Source organism: Nesoenas mayeri, assembly GCF_963082525.1.
Source record: "Nesoenas mayeri genome assembly, chromosome: 16".
In the NCBI taxonomy this organism is placed as follows: domain Eukaryota; kingdom Metazoa; phylum Chordata; class Aves; order Columbiformes; family Columbidae; genus Nesoenas; species Nesoenas mayeri.
In genome coordinates, this window is record NC_137562.1 from 3,399,006 (window position 1) to 3,409,477 (window position 10,472).

A 10,472-nucleotide genomic window follows, 5' to 3' on the forward strand; every position below is an offset into this window, starting at 1 on the left:
ACAGACTGAAACACAGGAGGTTCCATCTGAATATGAGGAGAAATTTCTTTGCTGTGCGGTGCCAGAGCCTGGCCCAGGCTGCCCAGAGCGGGTGTGGAGTCTCCTTCTCTGAGACATTCAAACCCACCTGGACTGACCTGTGTGATCTGCTCTGAGACCCGGCGTGAGCAGGGGTTGGACTGGATCATCTCCAGAGGTCACTTCAACCCCAACCAGCCTGTGATTCTGTGATTGACGGGGGCTGATGATGCTATTGAAAAATTCTTAGTGGAGTCTGGATGTGGGCAAAACAAAAGCTGGGAGAGCTCAGAGCGGAGGTTGTATGAACAGAGGCAGAGCTGTTCATGGGGGGCCAAGGTTCAGCACTGCCCATGAGTGGGCCCACCTATGATGCCTCAGTTGCCTTGTTATGATTATGTTGTGACTTGCTAACTGTAGCCTTCAGCAGTCTGGGGGATCTCCCTTGTTACCTTTGGTGGGGTGCCTGTCAAAAGTGACATGGAACTTTGCCTCATCCTCACAGTGGGAAAAGCATGATGTGGTTGAGGTGCTTTGCACCTGACACAGGAAGCAATTATTTCTTTTCAACAATTAAAGGTACTACCAAAATCTAAGATTATGTTCCTCTTTGGAAATGAGTAGCTGCTTGTTGTGTGCTTTCAGTTTTGGCAATGAAGTTGGTACTACAGTGGCAGTTGGGATTTTGCGGAGTGGTAACCACAGTGGACCTTCTCATGCTCTTCCTGGTGGCTGGGTGGAGGTGGCCGAGTGGAGATGGCTGTCGGGAAGGGCAGCGCTTCAGAGTTCAGAAATGGACAGGAAAAATGTGAACTGCTCAGGCGTTTGTTAGGGGAGTCCATTTTCAATTACTTTCTTTTTCAGCCCTGATTTTGCAGCTCAGTTATGTCTTTCTGGGTTAAGTAGGATGCTGGATGTGAACAAATTCTGAATTGGTCGATTTAGTGTTTTTTATGGAGAAACTTCTGGCTATAGAATTGTCTAATTCAACTTGAAACACTTTGATGACAAATGTTATGAATTATGCTTTTTTGCATTTGCCTTTGATGTCATTTAATGTCCACGCCTAGACAGTGAGTGACCTCAAGACCGCAGCATCTCACCAATAGCATGTCCAACAATACTCCAAGAAGCTTGTTTGACATAGGACTAAGATGATGGTTTTATTCTGTAAAATAGAGCTCCCACAGCGTCAGCTCTGGGCATGGCACGTACGAGTTCTTCCTTGGCTCCTCAGCTTGGGTATATAATTCTCCATTGGCTTCTCCTGTAATTGATTTCACCATGAGGTCAACGCTGTCCCTGCATCTTAAAAGGACTTCACTGAATCTTTCATCACCCTCAGCCAAGGCAGCATTGCAGATACTGTTGACTCGTCTATAGAACTTGGAAAAAGTTGCTCTGTTTTCCATCAAATCTTTCCTTCTATGAGAAGATCCTAAAGACTGACATGGGGAGCTATTTGTTGTCCTTTCTGGGTCTTTCGGAGAGTGTCAGTAATTAGCCTAGAAAACGATGAGGTGTTTAGAGCTAGTTTGGTATAGTTAATTAACATATTAATTCTGTCATTTGTTTTATCCATCAGGATAAACCTGGATTTTGTGGTCTTTTAGTGTGACGATAAGCAATCAAATCAGGGCTTTGGATGGGAAAAATACAGTATCTGTTTTAAATTCACAGATGACAGGCAATATTTGGAAAAGCTAATAGTGATTTGTTTGTGCTTAATCCTACTAAGGTGTAGTTAGGGTAAAATTTCTATTAGTCTCTAGGAGCAAAACTTCTCTGTCAGGGAGCATTACTGGGTGTCTCTAAGGTTGAATTCCAGTAAGTTTCCAGTGGAGACATTTTGGCATGTCACAGCTAAACCATTCCATGCTTCTCACGTGTGTGTTTTATCATCTGCGTGCTGGTGACGTTCCAGACAGATCTCAGGGAGCTCTTACACTTACAAACAACTCCTCAATATGGATATCTGTTCAAACTAAATACAGCAAGTAAATATTAGGTGTACATGTTTTACTGATTTCTGCATCCTATCGATAACTCATGCAATGTCATGTTTACTTGGAAAAGTCACTAAAGGTAATAACTTCAGAGTACTTGATTATATATATTCTTTAGTGTGATAGATGAATGGCAAAGAAAGCACAACCTCTTTTTAACCAATTCCAGTTACAAAAAAAGCTTATTAATCAAATTTGTTCAAAATGCACTACATATAAATGCTATATTAAAAAGTGTGACAGGATCTTGAATTTTCCTTCCTTGCATACATGCACCATCCTGTACTGTGCTGGTTCAGCTTCCATGTCTCCAGACCCTGTGGGTCTCAGCGCTTTCCATTTCCTTCTCTGGCAGCCACAGGCTGTGGCCAACGTGTTCATGAATGGTCTGGATGATGGGGCAGAGTGCACCCCCAGTGATTTGCCGTTGACACAAAACCGGGGGGAGTAGCTGATATGCCAGAGGATCGTGCTGCCATCCAGAGGGACCTTGACAGTCTGGAAACGCTCTGACAGGAACCTTACGGTGTTCAACAAGGAGAAATGCGGTCCAAGCACAAATAAACACCGGGGTGCACCCAGCTCTGCAGAAAGGGCCCTTGGGCTCCTGGTGGACACCAAGTTGAGCATGAGTCAGTAACGTGCCCTTGTGGCAAAGGAGGCAAAGGTGTCCTGGGCTGTGTGAGGAGGACTGTCGGCAGCAGGTCAAGGAGAGGATCCTTCCCCTCTGCTCAGTACTGGTGAGGCTGCACCTGGAGTCCTGTGTCCAGTTTGGGGTTCCCCAGTACAACAGAGACAGGGATATACTGGAGAGAGTTGCCCGGGGGGCTGTGGAGTCTCCCTCCTTGGAGATATTCAAAAGCCACCCAGATGTGGTCCTGGGCAACCATCTCTAGGTGGCCCTCCTGGAGCACGGGCTTGGACCAGCTGACTCCAGGAGGTCCCTGCCAACCTCAACCATCCTGTGGTTCTGCAAAGCTGGAGTGGAAGCTGCTGTCTGGAGAACAGCAGGAGCTGTTTGTTTGTTTGATATCTGCCTCTCCTGCCTTCCACTTTCCTCTCCTCCTGCTCCCATCTACCCTGGTAAAAGATCATTTTTCTGCCCAGCTGGACATTCTGGTAAGACCATGAAATCGTTTCCACATGAGGAGAAGTTGTGTGATTGTTGATACGATTTCAGTATCAATCAAAGACAATTTCTTATAGTTATGCGAATTTCTGAACACCTTGATGGGAACCTACTTCTTTACCTAGTAAAAGGGGCCAAATTCTTTTTCCTAAGCCCATTGTGGTGATGATCATTCTTCCTTCTCATCCTCTTTTTATCATAATGGAATGGCTTACAGATTCCTGAGCTAGGATGTCTGATTAAATGAAATACATATGTACATTTAAAAGAATTCAAGCTTGCATCATACATGACAGCTGGTGTATTTTATAAAAGATAAAGAGCGCTATGACAGCTTGTCATCATTTGGGCTCTTTGATTAATCTCTGTCATCTATGTAAGTATCTCTAAGATGAAAAAACATTCCTGTCCACATCTGAACTATGTTTTCAGCTCTGGCCTTTGGATTGACTGTTAGAAGAAAAAAAGTTCATATGGCTTGATCTCCTTTAGAGTGTCACCTGTATCATCTTTGCCTGCCTGGAAGATTTTTGTAGCCCTCAACTGTGCTTAGAAATCAATAAAGAAATTTCCTCTTGGTTACACCTGCACTAGAAAACTCAGGATGGGGATTAGAAATTCATGGTTAGAAAAATACCTGATTGTGAAAGCCAAAGAGCATTGGTCACTGGTGCAGGCATCTTGCAGGCAGGTGGAGTGAAGAAGATGTGGTTTTAGCTCTGGGGGTGCAATGACCCCTGTGGTCACTGGCAATAGCAGTGGGATGAAGGGAAAAGTCTAAAATCAAGAAAGGCCCCAAGAAGAGGAACATTGTAGATACAGGACAGAGGATGAGGAAGCAGGAGCTGGAGTTGGCAGATGAAGAGTCCGGGGACGTACTTCTGAGTGTTGGGGACAGCTACGGAGTCCTTAACTCTCCTGTGACCTACCAACATATCTCCTGGTAGTTTAAGCAAGAAGAGCTTTCCTCTTGTGCCGTCTTGGGTAACTCAAGGTCAAGATCTTCAAGAACAAGAGAAAAGTGTCTTCCAGATACCTGTTTGCTGCTGCCTTGAGCCTCATCCATACATTCAGAGCTGCTTCTGAGCCTTTAAGACTTGCTCCAGCATTTGATATATGTATTTTTTCTGCAGCACATGGAGATTGCCACCTAAATTCATGCTTGGGGTGGGTGGGTGCTGGGAGTTGCTCATGGTAAAATGGGACAAGACAGAGAGACTGATGGCTTGTAATGTGGGATGCATGTTCTATTTTTGTTGATCTTTCTTCCTCTGAGTCCTGGGGGGGTGTTTCTGCTTTTGGGCTCGATGTGCACTGTATCCTTGGCAGCAGGAAAAGGGCTGAGAACTCTATTCCTGTGGATATGGCTGGGGAAAGAAATCTGATTTTGAAGTCATGAGGCACAGGTATGTCCAGGGTTCAAATACACATGTATATTATTCGCCTTGGAGATACTGATTGCTGGGAGGGTGACCAAAAACCGTGCAGGTGGAGATACTGATGCTCAGCTGGGGATGACTGAAAAATTGCCTTATTGGTTCGAGTCTGTCTTTTCCCATAAAATAACCTATATAAATTCTCATCCTGATTTTTGCTGAATGTGTGAAACCTGTATTTCCAACGTGATATTTTGGTTGTGTTAGAAGCTGGTGCCGTGCTCTCCTTGTGGGCGAAGGCAAGTTTGGTCTCTTACAGGATTAACTGGTCCTGTTGTAGTGTGGCTCTTTGCACGCCATTGGTGCAGGGTTTGTGGTGCCAGTTCAAAAATGTGATTAATACGTGGTTAATATGACCCTTCAAAGAAACCTGACCAAACAAAAATACCCCAAACCCCAGAATTCTTCTTAAAATGCAGGTCAGTTTTGCTAAATTATACCTGTTCAATGTCAATCACCCTGGTTTTTTGCTCCCTGAAAAAACATCCTGTTTATGACAGCATTAACACCATGAAAAACCCCACATTGTCCATTTAATATAAAGAGGACCAAATCCAAGCTGCCAGCTTCAAAGCTCTCTACTTCGATTGCTACGCACATGGGGCAGGTTGAAATACACAGTTGAGAAGCTAATGAAAGACGGAAGCCTTATTGCATCCCCAGTTTGGCTTAGCACTTTGGGTTTAACGTTAGACACTGGCAGATGGTCCGGAAAATTCGGCATTTGCATAATGCACAGTAGTTACAACATGAATTTAAGTGTGGTTTGCAGGTTTTGAAGTTGGGCACGCAGTCAGCAGCTGGCGTGGGCCTTGGTTTCGGAGGTGTCTTCGGTTCGGCTTTTTTCTAGAAGAAAATATAAATGTATACATATAAATGTAAGGTGAGTGCAGCTTAGAATAAAGCATAAGTGCAAAGAAAGCGAACTGTGGGAGCTTCTGGCTTGAGGCGAGTTGGCGGTTGCTGGCAGTGAGGTCTATATTAGTAGGAACATGGAGATGTGGTGGGTCTGTGTCAAGGGAGATGCCGGCTTGGGACCAGCCCACCGAGCAAAATGTTAAACCTCATAAGCCCCGTATGTTGAGCAATTAGTAATGTGATGGGATAGAGCGTTGGAAAATGCTCTGTAGGGAGGAATGTGGCACAAGAGGGACACAAGAAACTGCAAAGATAACGACGTTATCAGTAAAACAAAGTAAGGAATTACTCTTGGAAACCCAGCCTTTTTGAATGAAGGAGTGAAGCCTCCATGTCGATCTGTGGGGCTGGTATCGGCTCTGTTTCCTAAACCGCACAGCTGAGAGAAAGGGGATGTGACTTAGCAAAGCTCAGCCTTGCGTGGTTTGTTTGTCACGCTGCCTTTGGAGCTCAGCGACCTTCTGTGCGTGGGAATGGTCACCTGCAGACAGGTGAGCGAGCTGGAGAAGCTCTGCCAGCCCGCCCCAGCAGTGCTGCCGCGCTGGGGTGATTCGGGAGGGTGGGAAACTTTGGGTTGATCAGCATGTGCCTGGGAGAGGCCTCTGGAGCCCTCCAGCCGCAGGAGCCCTACGGGCCTTTTAACCTGGTAGTTTCTCGGGAGTTTCAGTTTTAAGATAGAGCGTTCGGAGGTCTCTAAGTGCCTTAGGAGCTTTTAAGCAAGAATACTTAGACAAAGTTTGATGGCAAGAACGTCTGGCTTTGAGCTGAAGGTGGGACTAAATGACGTCCTGAGGCCCCTTTTGACTGGGGTCATCCCGCAAATTTAGGAAGTGCTGCCCACAGCAGACATGAAAAAAAATGGAAAAGGAGCTCTAAATGTTTCTGGTTGCAGCAATGACTGGTTTGGCTATAAATGGTGATCGTGGCATATTAAAAGCAGAGTAAAAATGCTGTTTTCTACTCTTGTAGACAACTTAAAAAATATAGGAGCCCAGCACATGTAATACTTCACATTCAGACCTATGGGTAGCATCACATGAAGGAAATCTATCCATCTCAATCTACTGATCTGATAAAATTGCTAGTTAACATTTTCAACCAAAGTACCTTTGGGGTAAGAGAGGACTGTAAAAAACAAAAGCAAAATCAAAACCAACAAGCCCTCCCAAAGCCAAACTATAACCTCTAACTAATCTAAGGTCACATAGTTTTCCTTCCACTATTAATGTTTTGTTTTACAGTATTTAGAGCTTCAAGCTGTATGTGGATCATTTCAGTTGGGGAATGGCTGTAAATACTTTGCAAATGAATGCAACGAGGAGAACTATGGAAGTAATAAACCATTCGAACTCAACGGTGTTTTCTGAACAGCCACCTACCTTGGAAGCTTTCTTATTCTCTGCCTCTTTCCTGCTGACTTTCTGGGATCTTTTTGTTAAATCTTCAAAGAGAATAGCACAACATTAATATTCAATCAGTTTTACAGCACATGTTATTTAATTGAGGTGCTTAATACTATTTTATACGCGAGAGAAGGCAGGTAACCTGCATTGCCACCTTTCCAGGAGCCATCTTCACACATCACATCCGAACTCCCGCTGTCACTGTTGCTTGTATGAAGCAGAAAAACACTGATGTTTGTATTTCAGGTGGGATTTTTTTATACATTAGAGGGTCAAATGTGAACAGGGAAAATAATTTCAGAGAAATCAAATTAAAAATATCTGTGTAAAAGTTGTAGGTACTTATGCACATTAGTCACATGAACGAAAACAGGAAAGATGTTCGGAATTCCTGGTTTTCACAAGCAAAAAACTCTTGGCTGGTTTGGCATAAACTCCTCATCCACGTGATGCCACCTTTCATTCTTCAGCTCTTCATTCCTTTTCTACCCACCATCTTGTTCTACGAACCGTTACTTGCAAAGGTGTTTAATTAATGTGTCTGTAGCCTTGAAACCTTTGTGAATGTTTGTGGAGTTGACCCTTGGATCAGGTAAATTTAGGAGGGGATGGATGTTCAGACTATGCCTGATGTAACTTTTTTTTTCTCTAGATAAAAACTCTAGTATTTGTGAACTTGCCCATATTATTCCTTGAGGGATAAAAATTATTGTAATTGTTATTATTATTATTATTATTATTATATCAGCTTTAATGCTTTTATTACTGTATGTTAATTCTGCAGCTAAGACTCAGGATCTAACACAGGATCTAAGACTTTTATGTTCAAGTGTGAGGTCTTTCCTGGCTCACTAATCTATTATGATATTTTCCACACCTTTGTTCTGTGTGTGTGAGGCTTGTAATAAGCAGTAATGAATGATTTGGAGAAAAAATTCAGTATGATGTGACATACTTAGAGTAGGATGTGACCTGAAGTGAAATCTGTAAAACTAAAATAAGTTGGCTGATTTTTTAACTCTAAACTGTGCTTTGCCTCGTTGCCACTCTTGGATGCTGTAGCTGTGTTCTCCCTGCAGTTCTGTGCGCTCCTAAGGCACTTGTGTGACATTGCAATGCTGCAGTGAGCCATCAAAACAATCTGTATTAATCAACAGCTGTATTCTCTACACATCTCGTTAATTTGGGCCTGAACAGTGGATTTTACTAACCTACGATGGAGATGGGTGGGAGATCTGGAAGGTTCATTTTGTTGCTCCTTGGCAGATTGCATTCTGTCTTCTCTTCGATGACCATGTGAGAATTGGCAGCTCTGAGCACACTGTAGCACAGTAGGAGGCTTAGGAACATGCTCTTACTTTCCATCCTGGGGAGGAAAAATTCCATTGTAATGAAAACCAAACCTGCGTGTAGAAGAGAAACAAAGATATGAAGCTCAGCTATGGTTTTCTGTTGGCTTGTGCAGCTTCAGCAACATTTGGCAGTGCTTTCTGGCACTTTGCCTCTGATACGGAGCGCCTAAGACTCCCTCAAACATAACTCTCTTAGAGGGAATATTTTTCTTGATTCTTTGCTCAGAAGGTTTATTTTCCCAAGAGCTGAGTGAGCTCCTCCCACTGCGTTTTACAGAGTTGTTTATTGCATGAGAAGAATCGCTGTCACTTTTGACCAGCAAAACCACATCATTAGATTTGTCCTAGGAAATCTTGTTTACAAATTCACGCTAGAAAACCTAGAAAAATATCGATAATTAAAAAAAAATTTAAAAAAACCCAAATCACAAGTTGTTTCCAATGAGTTTTCTCCATTTAAAAAGCAGTAATGAAGAAATACCTTGTTTTATTATACCCCAATGTGACTGCTCTGACTCCACAGTAAATCATAGCCGTAACTCAGGTAAGTGATAAAAGGCCCAGTCCCATAAGGCATTTAGGGGCCTTAGGGTTTAGTATGTGCTTAAACTTTGAAGATGTAATGAAGTCTGTGAGATTTGAGCACGCTTATGGGGGAACCTGAGCTTTGCCATACAACGTGGCCGTACACCCTGGAAGAAAGTCCCTGGCTCCTTTTCTCATAGATTAACACTGCTGAAGTTAGAAGTGGATTTATCACCGAAAAGGGAGTGAAACCAAATGTTTTGAGCAATTAATCTGGTTGTAATGACTTTTTTCTATACAGAAGACACACCCTTTTATTGTTTTTCCTGTCTCCTTTCACAAAAGATGTCCAAACCTGATGGAGATTTCTTGATGCATTCTGAAGACTGTTCTAACACATAGTTATACATGCAGATAACCGTTTAGATTGTAACCATAACCATTCAGGTGAGTTAGAACTTATTTTTGTGTAACTAACATTACCAACCTGACTATTCCCAATGATGTTTATGTTTTAGGTGTATGCTTGAAATTCAAAAAAGACCTGAATAACACGTCAAAAAGCTTGTCTACACTTTCCAAATGCCCAGCTGGTCAAAGAAAATATATTACTTAAAAAAAAAAGTTAGCTTGCTTAACATTTAAGTATGCTCATTTTTACAGGATCTAGGCATACAGGGAAGGAAGAAGTGGTTTATGATGAGGTTGGTAAAACACTGGAACAGGTTGCCCAGAGAGGTGGTGGGTGCCCCATTCCTGGAGACATTCAAGGTGAGGTTGGATGAGCAACTTGACCTGAGTGAAGATGTCCCTGCTCTTTGCAGCAGGGTTTGACTAGATGGCCTTTAAAAGTCCCTTCTAACCCAAACTATTCTATGATTCTACACTACAGGACATGTTTGTGACAGGTAGATGTAGACGTTTGTGATCTCATTGTTTCCATGCTCTGAGGTGGAGTGAAGAGAGCAAGCTGTGTGCTGGAAGCTGTTTAGATTTGCACACAGGGGTATTCATGATGTAGATTTTGCTTTTTAAAGCAATTTTTTAGCCTGGGTACAGGATATTCTCTATAATGTATCTATAATTTTCAGATCAGTGTGTGCTGCCCATCTGGAGTACTGGCACAGCTGGCATGTAACTGTCAGCTGGAGACCATGTCAACATGCCTCTAAAGTACCATTTAAATTAACTTCTTCGAGGCCAAAGCCATCGGTGTGCTCGACTCGCCTTCTGAAATGCCTGTACACCAATGCGTGCAGCTTGGGGAATAAGCAGGAGGAGTTAGAAACCTGTGTTAGGGCAGGAGATTATGACCTGGTGGCAATTACGGAGACATGGTGGGACAGCACACATGGCTGGAATGTGGTCATGGATGGCTGTGTCCTTTTCAGGAAAGACAAGCCAGCCAGGCGTGGTGGTGGAGTTGAGAGAGTGAGAGAGCAACTACAATGTATATGAGGAGTGAGTTGAAAGTCTGTGGGTGAAAGTTAAGGGGCAGGCTGGCAGGGGTGACACTGTTGTGGGTGTCTGTTACAGGCCACCAGATCAGGGTGAGGAAGGTGATGAGGCCTCTACAGACAGCTGAGAGCGGCCTCGCAGTCTCAGGCCCTGGTTGTTGTGGGTGATTTTAACTTCCCTGATGTTTGCTGGAAGGACCATTCAGCCAGCCGGGCACAGGCCAGGAG

At 43.5% G+C, this 10,472-nt stretch overlaps 1 protein-coding gene across 1 annotated transcript; it reads right to left on the reverse strand.

Annotated features, from left to right (window-relative positions):
• Positions 1 to 5,258: 5,258 nt before the first annotated feature.
• On the reverse strand, positions 5,259 to 8,296 carry ASIP (agouti signaling protein; the record flags this gene model as incomplete). Its single annotated transcript, XM_080354770.1, has 3 exons — positions 5,259 to 5,435; positions 6,887 to 6,948; positions 8,122 to 8,296. The coding sequence occupies 3 exons, from the start codon at positions 8,294 to 8,296 to the stop codon at positions 5,259 to 5,261; spliced, it is 414 nt and encodes a 137-aa protein (XP_080210896.1).
• Positions 8,297 to 10,472: the final 2,176 nt, after the last annotated feature.